Below are 13,681 nucleotides of genomic sequence, written 5' to 3' on the forward strand. Positions count from 1 at the left end.
ATCTGCAGTCATAACATATGGGTTGTCCTGCCTCAGGCAGCCGTTCGGTCGGCTGGATAAGTCTGGGTCTGGCCTCGGCTGATGTCGCATTTTCCCCGACGTCAGAGCGGCTGGGGTATAAAAGCATCAGCCGACGCCATTTTCCTCAGTCTTTCTTGCTGCGCGGTGCCCGAAGCAGAAGCGGTTCGCAAGTGCCGGTCAGTCAGATCCAGTGATTTCAGCTACCGAAGACTTCGAAAAAAGCTAAGTACCCTATTGGGGACTCTTTTTTGCCTCAGCCGATGTCAGACAAAGTAAATAATTGTTTAACTTGTGGGAAACAAATACCTCATAAGGATTTCCATTCTTACTGCCTTCCTTGCTTAGGCCCAGACCACGACGTATCGGCCTGTTTAGCCTGTGCCTCTTTCAACCGACGAACTTGACCTGCATGTGGAGAAAAGTGTACTAAATAATGTGTAGAGTTGTTGCAATGGCTCTGTTCATCGTCTTTTCAAGGCAGCCCGATTTTTCTAAGCTGTCCCTTCTCCCGGTGTTGAGGAAGGCCCCAAGACAGCTTTACTTGTTTTGTCTCTTATGTTGGTACCTGTAAGCAGTTAGTTTGAAGAGCTTACTCTAATTCTAGATTGTGTGCATTTTAAAATTTTCTTGGCGTGTTTTAATAAATTGCCAGATGGTGTTGGGGTTCAAAAGCACTCGGACTGCATAGAATGTCTACAAGTGGAGAAATAAAAGGGTGAGTCTTTGCACTGGTACTACCCATTTTAATTTGGTCAAAATACAGGGTTGTTTGATAGTGTTAAGCTTGGGCTTCAGGGGGTGGGGCTGTTCAAGACATGATTTGTGTTTAGTTCTTTGGTAGTTCAGTAGGGGAAAAGGAAGGAGAATAATGTAGACACTTGGGGAGAGAGGAACACTGGTCCCTTAATCTTAATGCCCCATTCCTTCCCCCATTAAATTGCCATTTATATTAGTTGCAAGTGTGGAACAAAGTTGCTGAAGGCAGTTAAATGCTAGGGTCAAGGTGTTAGACTACTAATTGCTGGTCTGAAGAAGGGAGAACATTTGTGCTTAAAACTCAGAAAGCAAATCTGGATCGATTTAAGCAGTAATTGACATAATTTTCTCTTACTAGAAACAAATCATTGTGGACCCTCTGAACTTCAGTGAAGAGCGATTCCGGCCTTCCTTAGAAGAACGTTTGGAAAGTATCATTAGTGGAGCTGCATTGATGGCCGATTCTTCTTGCACACGTGATGACCGGAGGGAACGCATTGTTGCAGAGTGTAATTCAGTGCGACAAGCCTTACAAGATCTCCTTTCAGAATACATGGGCAATGTGAGTAGCTTATTTTTTGCCTCAAGATATATTTTTTTAACTCTTCTGACAACTTAGATTTTTTTTTTTAAATAATACTACTAGCATATTTCATGTTAATTCTGTGTTAATGAGAGAGGATTTTTCTTTGCTTTTTTTTTTTTTTTTTTAAGGTTTGGGAAGTTAGTGAATTGCTTTTCAGGATTCATAGCCCTTATTAAAGCAATCACATTCTTCATTTGATGTACAGTGAAGTGTAGTAAATCAAATTTTTTTTTTAATCCTGATTACCAGGATTAAACTTGTTCATTTCTTCAGAATTTATGCACTCCGAGTTAAACTTGTGTAATATTTGTAGGTAAACTTAAATCAGCATGATTTATGTATGAGAAGAATAGTTATATTTGCAGAGAATAAATTATATGTGCCATTTTCGCATAACATGTTTGCTTTTCTTTTGGTGGCGTGGTTGAATTTATTATCTGGGATCTGCATCCAAAAGTAAGGCAAAGTGTGACTGTACTGGAGCGTTTAACTTCCTGGTGGAGTTGGACCTATTGGGAGGAGTGCTTCAAAGTTTTGTGTTAAAACATGTTTATAGTTTTGATAAAGCTGCATTTTTTCCCATACTCATGGTTTGAATGTTTCTGATTATTTTTACTTTCAGTTATGCAGGTAGCAGTACAAAACAATTCATGATCTCATGGGAGCCACTGTTTACATGTAGTAACGCTGACTAGGACTGTAATGCCTTCTTTAACTGCACGAGTGAAGTAGTTTGAGAACTCTTAAAGCTGTGACTTAGGCCAAAGGCACAGTTAAAATATTTTGATATAGTTGTACAGATGTTCTTCATCTCACATTGCTGCAGTCCTTACATATGGGTAGTCCGCTGTCCTCGGTCGGCCCGAATACCAAAGTATTAGGCTGACGTCGGTCAAGGCGCTTAAAACTGACATCAGGACGTCAGGGTACAAAAGCGCATGACCGACGTCATTTCCTCAGCCTTTTTTGCCGCATGGTCCGATGCAGAAGCAGCGTTGCAAGTGCCGTTCGGCGTTCTGAAATTTTTCGAATTTGGAGTTTCAGACCGAATCCAAGTTGGCTAAGTACCCCGTTAGAATATTTTGTTTTTTTCTTGCCTCAGTGTTTTACCGGATGTCAGAAAAAGTGAATAACTGTATTTCTTGTGGGAAACAGATACCGCATAGGGATTATCATTCTTTGTGTATTCCTTGTTTGGGGCCTGAGCACGACGTTGTTGGGTGTCGCTTTTGTGCTAGGTTCAATAAACGCACTATTAAGCGAAGGTTGGATTGTGCTAGGCTGGTCTTTGGGAAGTGGTGCAATTATAATATGCCGTCGGATTCTCCGGCGCCCGCTTCTGCGAAGAAGCGCAAAGACAAAGCATTTAAACCCAGGCAAGATGAGTCGTCCGTTCCGGACGCCGGTTCTTTGGAGGCTTCAGTGGAACCGGTGGTTTCGACGGAGACTTCTCTGGAGTCTCAGGGGGAGACTTTGATTTTGCAGGAGGTGGTCTCAGGAGGCAGGTCAGGCTGAAGGGGCTTCTCAAGTTACTGTACTCCCCTCCCTTCCTAGGGTGGTTAGGCCTTCTCCTTCTGTTTCCAAGGCTTCTCCCAGAGGCAGGCCAGTTTTAGCTTCTGTTGGTGTCACTCCTAGTTCAGCAGGGTCTGTGCCTAAGAAGCACATGCTTAAAATGGCAGAAGATTTGATTACTCTGATTAGAGGTTCTTTGCCCCCTCCTGATAAGAGGCCTAGGGTGGAGCCAGAGTTGGGAAGTTTTGAGCAGGCTTCGGATGTTTCAGAGTTTTCAGCTGAAGACTTGCAGGAGTACTCTCCTTATTCTGATTCTGATGCAGATGATTCCACTCCTTCTGCTTCTCCTCCAGAGGATTTTTCTTTTTCAGAGACACTTCATTCTATGAGGGAACATTTTAAGTGGGAAGGTCAGGACTTCTCTGTTTCTCGGAAAAGGCTTAGGGAATTTTTGCTGTTACCCCAGCATAGGCCCTTGGCTATACCCCCTGTTCTGGATGTTGTGGAAGATGTGTTTGCAGAGGCTTCTCTTAATCCCGATTCTCTGCCTCCTGCTCCTGTTAAACCGGATAGGTATTACAGGGTGCCTGAGGCTCATAAATATCTTTATAAGAGTCCTAGGGCGGACCCAGAAACTATTAGTCAGGGACCTAAGGGTGTCAAGGCCTCTGTTGTAAAAAATCTGGTTCCTCTAGATAAAGAAGCCAGAGCTTTGGATAGATGGGGAAAGAAGGTCTATACATCTTTTACCTTAGCTATGAGGGGTTTGAATTGCCAGTTTCATATGTTGAAATATCAAAACTTTCTTCTTTCTCAATTGAAGTCTAAGGTGGATGCTCTGGCAGAAGGCATTGAGTGTAAGGAATTACAAGATTTGGTGCATGTCTCTGAACAGGTGGGTAAGCATTCATTACAGTGTGGTTTTGATGCTGTGCAGGCCTCGTCTAAGGTGGCTGCCACTGGCTCAGTTCTTCGCAGGCACGCCTGGCTGAAGGATCAGAATTTATCTGACCATGTTAAGACAAGGATTTTGGATGCTCCTTTGCAGTCTGATGTGTTGTTTGGTTCACCTGTGGAGTCAGTCTTGAAGAAAATGGAAGACAAGGCTAAGTCTATGCAGGCTGTTAAAGATTTTTTGCAAGTTCAGCCTCCGAAGTTTAGTAGGAATTGGCCTGCTAAGGGGTGGACGTATCCTTCTTATGATTCTCAGTCTAGGGGTAGATCTAGACGTGGTAGGGGCAGAGCTCAGAGTTCTTTCAGACCTAGAACAGGGAGTTCACCTGCACAATCCTCCGGTGAGGGCAGGGGCCAGTCCTTTCGTAAACAGGCCCAATGACCTACTTTTTCAGCTGCCAGATCCTCCTTGCCTGGCAGCACCTTTGGGAGGAAGGTTAGCACTCTTCAAGGAAAATTGGATGTTGATTACCCAAGACAAATGGGTATTGGATATCATACACCAGGGTTACAAGTTTTATTTCCATACCTTGCCTCCTTTCAAAGGCATGCCGGACGTTCCTCCTCAGCAAAGACTAGAGGCTCACAAACATATTTCTCTACTACTTCAAATAGGGGCCATACAACCGGTCCCTCTGCCAGAAGTGGGCCTAGGATTTTATTCTCGCCTGTTTCTAGTACCAAAGAAAGGAAACACGTGGAGACCAATTTTGGATTTATCTATCCTCAACACATATCTGGACATTCCCAAGTTCAAAATGTTGACGTTACAACAGCTTTTACCTCTGCTGGGCAAAGATCACTGGATGGTGACTCTGGATCTCAAGGAAGCTTACCTTCATGTTCCTATCAGGCCCAGTTGCAGGAAGTATCTGCGTTTTCGGGCTGGGACTTCACATTATCAGTTCTCTGCATTGCCCTTTGGCTTATCTACTGCGCCCAGAGTGTTCACGAAGGTTCTGGCTCCAGTGGTAGCTTTCTTCCGGCTAAGAGGAATACAAATCTATCCTTATTTGGACGATTGCCTGATTCTGGCCCAAGAAAAGGACAAGCTTCTTCATCATTTACAGTATGTGATGGCAGTGTTAAGATGCCTGGGGTATTCTGTGAACGAAATAAAGTCCAGTCTAGTACCCTCTCAGGACATGTGCTTTCTGGGTGTGAGACTGAATACAGCATCCCAGATGGCCTTTTTGACCCCGGACAAACAAAAGAATCTTTCTCTTTACTTCCACCAATTGTCTTGTCAGTCCAGGCTGACTGCAAGGACAGTCCTTCAAGCCTTGGGGTTCATGGCATCTTGTATTCTGGTACTTCCCAATGCCAAACTGCATATGAGGAAGCTACAGTGGTATCTCAAGAATGTATGGACACAGCACTGCCAAGATTTGGACACTGTCATTCAGATAATACCTTGCATTCAAAAGGAATTTTTGTGGTGGGCTCAGGAATGTCACCTAAACAAGGGACTCTCTGTGACCCGGCCAGAGGCGAGTCAGATTTTAACGACAGATGCCTCGGACAAAGCTTGGGGAGCTCATCTAAATGGAAAATGGGTACAAGACACGTGGCCTGCCAGACTTCAACATCTACATATCAACTTGAAGGAGATGTTAGCAGTCCAATTTGCATTGATAGCTTTCAAGGATTTACTTCTTCCAGGGCAGGTGTTGATTCAAACAGACAACACAACTGTCATGTGGTACATCAACAAGCAAGGGGGAACGCATTCTTATCCTCTATGCAGACAAGCAATGATTTTGTGGGAGACTGCTCTGTTTACAGGTTTCTGCCAGGAGCAAAGAACTCCTTAGCAGATGTGTTGAGCAGACAAATTATGGATCCCCACGAGTGGAAATTGGATCCTCATGTATTTCAGAGATTGACAGTGTTATGGGGAACTCCAGACATAGATCTGTTCGCTTCTCCACTAAATTACCAGCTGCCAAAGTTTTGCACAAAAAGGTTTCATCCCACAGCTTGGAAAGTGGATGCTCTCTCTTTCAATTGGAGCAATCTTCACGTGTATGCCTTTCCACCTCTGCCTCTCCTCCCAAAGGTACTGCTGAAGGTCAGACAGGACAAGCCAAAGATGATTTTAATAGCTCCAGATTGGCCTCGACAGCACTGGTACCCATTACTGAGAAGTCTGGTACAGGAGCCTCCATGGCCTTTGCCTTTGATTCCTCACCTGCTGTCTCAGGAGAACAGTCATTTACTCAATGTCAAACTTCATTCTCTACATCTGACAGCCTGGCATATTCTGTTCTAAACCCTGGAGGGTCTCAGCTTCCACAACAAGTTTTGAATGTTATTTTGGAGGCCAGAAGGCCTAGTACAAGGAAAGTTTACGCAGATAAATGGAGGAGATTTTTATTTTGGAGTACAGCAAAGGACTTTGATGTTTCTAAACCTAATTTAAGTGTTGCGCTTCAATACCTTACTGAGTTATTGGACAAAGGTTTGTCCTTCTCCTCTATAAAGGTTCATGCTGCAGCAATTTCTGCTCACTATGACTGTGACCCACCATTATTTTCTCAGCCTTTGTTTAAGCAATTCCTTAGAGGGGCAAAGAATATAAGACCCCCACGTAGCGCTCCTACTCCTGCTTGGGATCTCAATTTTGTGTTGGAGAAACTCGCTCTACAACCTTTTGAGCCTGCAGCATCGGCAGAGTTGAAATATTTATCATGGAAGACTGCTTTTTTGTTGGCCATTACCTCTGCGAGAAGGGTTTCTGAATTACAGGCCCTTATGGCAGTTGAGCCCTTCTTAATTTTCCACAAGGATAGGGTGTCTTTGCGTACTAACCCTTCTTTTATGCCTAAAGTGGTTTCTAGTGTGGCTTTAAACCAAACTATTCATTTGCCTACTTTTTATGCAAACCCCAAAATAAAGGGAAAGGATTTTGCACACTTTGGATATACACAGACAGTTGCGATATTATTTGAGCAGAACTAAAGGGTTCAGGCAGTCTCAGCAGTTGTTTGTTTCTTTTGCTTTGGGTTCTCAGGGCAAACCTGTTTCAAAACAAACTATTTCTAAGTGGATTGGTTTTTGTATTGCTTTCTGTTATTCCCATCATGGTAAGGAGATTCCAGCTGGGATTAGGCCTCATTCCACTAGGGATACTGCCACTTCTACAGCTTTTTTAAGGGGGGTGGCTACTAAAGATATTTTGGAAGCAGCTACTTGGAGTTCAGTGCATACTTTCTCTAAGCATTACCACCTTCCACTTTACTCTAAATCTAGGGCTGGATTTGCATTTTACAGGGCATTTTGGCAGCTCCTAATGCTTTATAGTTTTGCCATCCTCCCTTACCTCTGCTTTGGGATTCTACCAATATGTAAGGACTGCAGCAATGTGAGATGAAGAACATAGTACAGTTTTGTACCTACCATAAATGTAGATGTTCGAAGATCCACATTGCTGCAGTCCAATTTACCCTCCCTCCTTCCCCTCTGTTGTTGAAGGTGGTGGTGTGGTTTGTGTTGTACATATTGTAAATATGGTTAGTGCACGGGTGGTTGGTTAGTTTTTGCTGGTTTTTTGGCTTTGGCCTTTCTTGTTAGGGCCTTCTGACATCTGGGGCAAGAAAAGACTGAGGAAATGACGTCGGTCATGCGCTTTTGTACCCTGACGTCCTGATGTCAGTTTTAAGCGCCTTGACCGACGTCAGCCTAATACTTTGGTATTCGGGCTGACCGAGGACAGCGGACTACCCATATGTAAGGACTGCAGCAATGTGGATCTTCGAACATCTACATTTATGGTAGGTACAAAACTGTACTTTTTGGCAACTTCCTTATGCTAACATTCTCTACTTATTCTTCAATGTCTAGCTGAGTCATAGCTGGCCCAAGTCACATTTTTGATGTAGCATATACACACAAGAAACTGGCACATCTCTCTACTTCTAAGCATTAAAAATCATAGCACTTTAAAAATTATAGCAGAGGATCAGAAAGAAGAGCACTCGCTCACTTTTCACAACAGAAAGTACCGTAGATAGTAATGAGGAATGTTTTCATAGGCTTAGTTATTTAATAAGGTATGTACCTACAAACATATGACTTTTAGGAACATGAGTAAGTGTAAGAGAAACAAGGGTAAATCTGAAGGTAAAAAGTGCTGTGTGTAAATTGCAGCACTTGAGTATTGATACTGGTAGAACTGCAGATGTTCGTGTTTCACTGTTGCAGTCATCACATTTGGGTTATCTGCTTGTAGTAGCCCTCAGTCGGCCTGATTATCAAAGTCTTGGGTCCTGCATCTGTTGCTGTCTCATCTTCTGTGACGCCAGGTAGTCACGGGTATAAAGCATGCAGCCAACGCCATTACGCCAGTCTTTCTTGCTGTGCGGTGCCCGAAGCAGAAGCAGTTCGCAAGTGCCGGTCGGCCGACTCCTGAAAATTTTGTTTTAGAATTTCAGAACCGAAGTCTTCAACTAAAGCCAAGTACCCCATTGGGGAAACTTTTTCTTGCTCTAAACCAATGTCAGTAAAAGTCAATAATTGTATTTCTTGTAGAAAGCAAATACCTCACAAAGATTTTCATTCGTACTGTATTCCTTGCCTAGGCCCTGACCACGATGTACCTCGCTGTTGGTTTTGTGCCTTATTTAAGCAACAAACTATTCGTCGTCTGTATATTTACGCTTCTAAATATTTTGGTATTTGGTTCAATTATCCAGGTTCTTCGGTAAGTCATCAGACTACCGACATCCAAAAAAACGCAAAGATAAAGACAGACAGGCTGCTTAGGTCCAAAGCTACCGACGCTTCTAATCCAGTCGTCAGTTCGCTACTTCTCAGTGAGATGCTTTTGCAGCCCTTGATACCTGCTACTTCACATTCGGAGTCCGGTATGCCACGCGATGCTTCAACTTTGGAACCTGTGGATGTCTCTACCTTGGATGGGTCCAGAGCCGCTGTGCAGGCACCGGCTTCTGAGGGTGTATTCAGGCCTACGGACTTGCATATTAAACTGACGCCATCGTCTTCTTCAAGGCCTAAAACTCGAAACATGCCTAGAAAACAGACTCCCAGATTGCATGGTCAGGCTTTTATGCCTAAAAAGCAAATGATAAGAATGGCTGAAGACCTTATTACTTTAATCAGGGGAAGCCAACCTTCCCCTTCTGAGACCTAGGACTGAATTTGGTTTTGATACTTCTGACCAGGATTCTGAAATTTGTTTCCTCTGATGACCAGGATTTACCCTTATCTACCTATGAGGATTCTGATGCAGAGTACTCTGTTCCATCTGCTTCCCCACCAGAGGATTTCTCTCTGGTTGAAAACCTGCATACTCTTGGGGAGCACTTTCACTGGAAAATCCAGGATTACCCTGATTCTAAAAAGAGGCTTGGGGATTTCTTATTCCTGCCCCAACACAGGCCTTTAGCTATCCTGCCTGTGCTAGACATTGTTGTTGATGCCTTTTCGGAATCTAGATTGGCCCCTGACTCTACCTCCTCGTCCCAGAAAACCTGATAGATATTACAGGGTTCCTTACTCTTTCAAGTTCCATTTTTTAAAAATCCTACTGCGGATCCTGAGACCATTTCACAGAGACCCAAGGGCATTAAGGCTACTACTGCCAAAAAATCATACCCCCTCTGATACAGACTCCAGGGTGATGGATAGATGGGGTAAGGAGGTATACACTTTTGCAACTTTGGCCATTAGGGCCTTAAACTGCCAGTTTCATATATTAAAGTATCACCATATAATTGGATTGCTTAAACAGAAAACGGTGTTGATTCCTGACTGTGCTGAAAATAAGGATTTACAGGATTTAATGCATTCTGCTGAACTGGTTGGAAAGCATACTTTGCAATGTGGTTTTGATTCAATAGAGGCATCTTGCAGGGCTGCTGTCACTGGGTCTGTACTTAGAAGGCATGCTTGGCTTAAGGAGCATTCTTTGCCAGATCATGTTAAAGCTAAATTGCTGGATGCTCCCTTAAATCAGGACTGCCTGTTTGACAACAAAGCAGAAGAAGTTCTTAAAAAGATGGAGGAAAAAGCTAAAGATTTCCTACAAGTACAGCCTCCAAGATTTAGGTAGGCCTTGGCCCTCTAAGAATGTCTTTTCTTGCCTCTTCCAGGCCTTCAGTTCAAACCCATAACCAGCCGAACTCCCAGGCTTCAGTCCCAGGGTATGCACAGGACTAAGCAGTGGGGGGCTCCCACTTACAAATCTGGGAGTACTAAGACCCCCCCCCATGGTAAACTGTCTCAATGACTTAACTTTAAAACTTCCAAGCACTTCTCAACTGACCCCTCCTTTAGGGGGAAAGATTGCTCTGCAGGCAAAAAACTCGAAACTCAATACCCAGCACAAATGGGTTTTAAATAGTTTCCCTAGGATACAGATTTCACTTCCACACGTTACCAACCCCAAACGGTTGATCAGCTCTACCCCAGATCAGTGGGCAGAGGCTCAAAAGCAAGTACTTTCTCTCTTAAGCATAAAGTTTATTCAGACTGTACCAGAAGAGGAAAAGGGACAAGGTTTCTACTTAAGACTTTTCCTGGTACCCAGAAAAGACGACTCATGGCATCCTATCCTGGACCTTTCTGTCTTAAACACCTTTTTGGTGATTCCAAAATTCAAGATGCTAACTCTTCACCAGTTGCTCCCTGTGCTAGGCAAAGATGCTTGGTTGGCAGTACCAGATTTAAAGGAAGCCTACCTGCACATCCCAATCAGGGAATCTTGCAGAAGATACCTACGCTTCAAAGCAGGCTACATGCACTATCAGTTCTCTGCACTGCCCTGTGGCTTATCTACTCCACCCAGGGTATTCACAAGGTGATTAGCTCCAGTCGTTGCATTTTGCAGGCAAAGAAATATTCAAATATACCCATACCTGGACGATTGTCTAATTCAAGCAGAAAGCCGGGACATGCTTTCGAATCATCTGGCATTTGTACAAAAGGTGCTAACTTATATGGGGTACACCATAAACTAAAAGAAATCGCATCTGGTACCCTGTCAGCAAGTTATACTCCTGAGAGCAAGCTTGAACACAACTTCCCAGATGGCTTTCCTCACGCCAGAGAAACAAATTCATTTGACAACTTATTTCAAACTAATGGCCACAAAAACCTTGCTATCTGCAAGGCAAGTACTGCAAGCCTTGGGGTTCATGGCCTCCTACATTCTACCAATTCCATATGCAAGACTGCATATGAGGAAACAACAATGGTATCTAAAAAGCCTATGGTGTCAACATTCTCAGGATCTAGAAGCAATGATTCCTATCATACCTTGCCTACAGTTAGAGTTCCTTTGGTGGGCAGAGGCCTGCCACCAAAACAAGGGACTACCATTCACTCTACACCCTGCCGCCCAAACCCTAACATATGCATCAGACTATATATATATAAAATATCTGACATCTGGGTCAAGAAAAACTGGTGTAATGGCGTCTGCTACATGCTTTATACCCCCTGACTACCTGACGTCATGGAAGATGAGACCGCAACCGACGCAGGACCCAAGACTTTGATAATTAGGCCTACTGAGGGCTACTGCAAGCAAGGTAACCCAAATGTGATGACTGCGACAATAAATACACTCTAACATCTACATTTATTGTAAGTATACATAACTGTACAATTGGTAGCATGAAGGGGGAGGGTGCTTGAAGTAGCATGTTGACATACTGATACATGCTGGGAAATGGAATGGCTGGAAGTATGAGTGGCCATCTTTCCAGAGAGTGAGCAAGTGTGAGATGGAAAAGGAGCCAGCTCTATTGGTCTAAAGGGCCAAAAGCCCGAATGTGACTCTGACCTGGGCTTGATTAGCGGCTTCATCTGGTATGTGGAGGATGGGCAATGCCTATTCTAGAAGAGGATTGAATGATCCCTATTCTTTGGTGCTGCAGTTCTCTTGGACAAGGGAATGCAAGTACACTGTCTTGTGGGTGTGGTCATCCCCCCATGCTTTTGTATACCATAGCTGTAAGCATGGAGTGTACACTCGCATGGGAAAGGCGTATTGGCCCCTAGCAGTTGTATAGCTTGTGCATACCCCTTCTAGGGAAGGGCTTAAGGCTATAGTAGGAGAGAAATCCAGAGTGTGGTAGGCCCAGTCAGAGTTTTTCAAACTGTTGAACTCTATGCCAGCAGGACTTGTGTAGCTTGAAACCTCATCCTTTCCCAGGCCACCTTAACTCTTTTCACACAGTTCTGTGTACAGAAGGACTCATCTTCAGATATCTTGCCCCACAAAAATGTAGATGTCCTTCTTTTCCTATGTTGCAGTATTCTTAATGAAGCATGCCCCACTTCAGGTGACCTGAACATCAGGTCCTATACAAAAGCTTGTCTGGCTGCTGTAGGTGCGTGGGATGTCACATGGGCTATAAACCAGGGACCTTAAATGTGACATTTGCACGCACAGATCTCAGAACTTTTCAGCTGCAGACATTGCAAAGATCAGTTCGCTCCTATACTCGAAGACTTCTTAAAAGCTAAGTACCCTGTTGGGGAGTTTTTTCTCTTTTGCTTGAACTTGGTTAGCTTGAGTTATCATTGGCCGATGTCCGCTTATTAGGGCAAATACCATTGCAGGTGTCAGATACAGCATAAAGATGCGCACAACCCTTGCGTCTTTTGTCTAGGGAAGGAACATGACCATACAGCTTGTTCCATTTGCCAGTCTTTTGATGCTCTTTGAGTTTCACTGTTGCAGTTATCACATTTGGGTTATTCCTGCCAGCGTATCCCTCAGCTGGCCCGAATACCAGAGGGTTAGTATTTCTGCGTCTGTTGCTGTCGCTTCAGGACTGGCGTCAGGTTGTCAGTAGTATAAATAAGGCAGCCAATGCCATTACATCAGTCTTTCTTGCCGAGGAGCCTGAAGCAGAAGCAGTTCACATGAGTGCCGATCGGCCGCTACCTGAGTTTCGTCTTCCAAGTTGAAGCTGAAGTCTTCTAAAAGCTAAGTACCCCATTGAATATCCTTTTTTCTTGCTCTAACCGATGTCAGAAGAAATTAACATTTGTGTCGCCTGTTAGCGAATACCACACCGAAACTTTCATTCTTACTGCGTCACTTGTTTAGGCCCAGACCACGACATCCCTGGCTGTCGCTTTTGTGCTTTAACTCCAGAACTATGGCATCTGGCCCTTATTGAAGCTAGATGTTTTCATTTACAGTCCCTGAATTCTGATATGGCTTCAGTAAGCCATCTGACAGCAGATCTTCCGAAAAAACGTAAGGATAATGACAGAGACAGACTGCACAGGTCCAAACCTACCGATGACGCTTCCATTAAGCTAGTCAGTTCTCCTGTACTCAGTGATGCGCTTTCGTAGCCCCTGATACCCGCTTCTCTAGATTTGCAGGCCGCTACCAAGGCCCTTTCAGAGTCCGGTATGCTGCAAAACTCTTCGACTGAAGATCCTGTGGTTGTCTCACCCTTGGATGGGTCTGGAGCCGCTGAGCAGGCACTGACTTCTGAGGAAGTACTTCTCACTAATGATTCTAGTCACAAACCAATTACTTTCATGTCTACCGTTCCTTCAAAAACTGAGTTTCTACGGCCCAGGGTGCGAACCACACCCAAGAAACTGATGACCCAATCTCGGGCACCTGCTTCCTTGCATCAGTCTCAAATGCTTAAAATGGCGGAAGACCTTATCATGCTGATCAGGGGAAACCAAGCTATCCCTTCCAAAAGGAGGGGAGATCTGCCCCCAGTAGTTTTGTCTGAACAGGAGTCTGATGATTCTGATGCATCTGAATATGAAGACATGCAACCCCTCTCTCCTTATGAGGATTCTGACGCAGAGGAATCCATTCCTTCAGCCTCTCCACCCAGGACTATTCCT

The 13,681-nt window shown here is 44.1% G+C and overlaps 1 protein-coding gene across 1 annotated transcript in view; it reads left to right on the plus strand.

The window, feature by feature from the left end:
* The window catches only part of CTNNA1 (catenin alpha 1), a gene marked incomplete in the record, with an annotated part of 2,307,982 nt that overhangs the window by 848,754 nt on the left and 1,445,547 nt on the right, over nt 1–13,681 (plus strand). Inside the window, 1 exon segment of the mRNA XM_044069565.1 lies at nt 1,136–1,339. Coding sequence (XP_043925500.1) covers nt 1,136–1,339 — 204 coding nt within the window.

The sequence above is a fragment of the Protopterus annectens genome, chromosome 4.part0 (assembly GCF_019279795.1).
Source record: "Protopterus annectens isolate FY-2018-M chromosome 4.part0, PAN1.0, whole genome shotgun sequence".
Classification (NCBI taxonomy): domain Eukaryota; kingdom Metazoa; phylum Chordata; order Ceratodontiformes; family Protopteridae; genus Protopterus; species Protopterus annectens.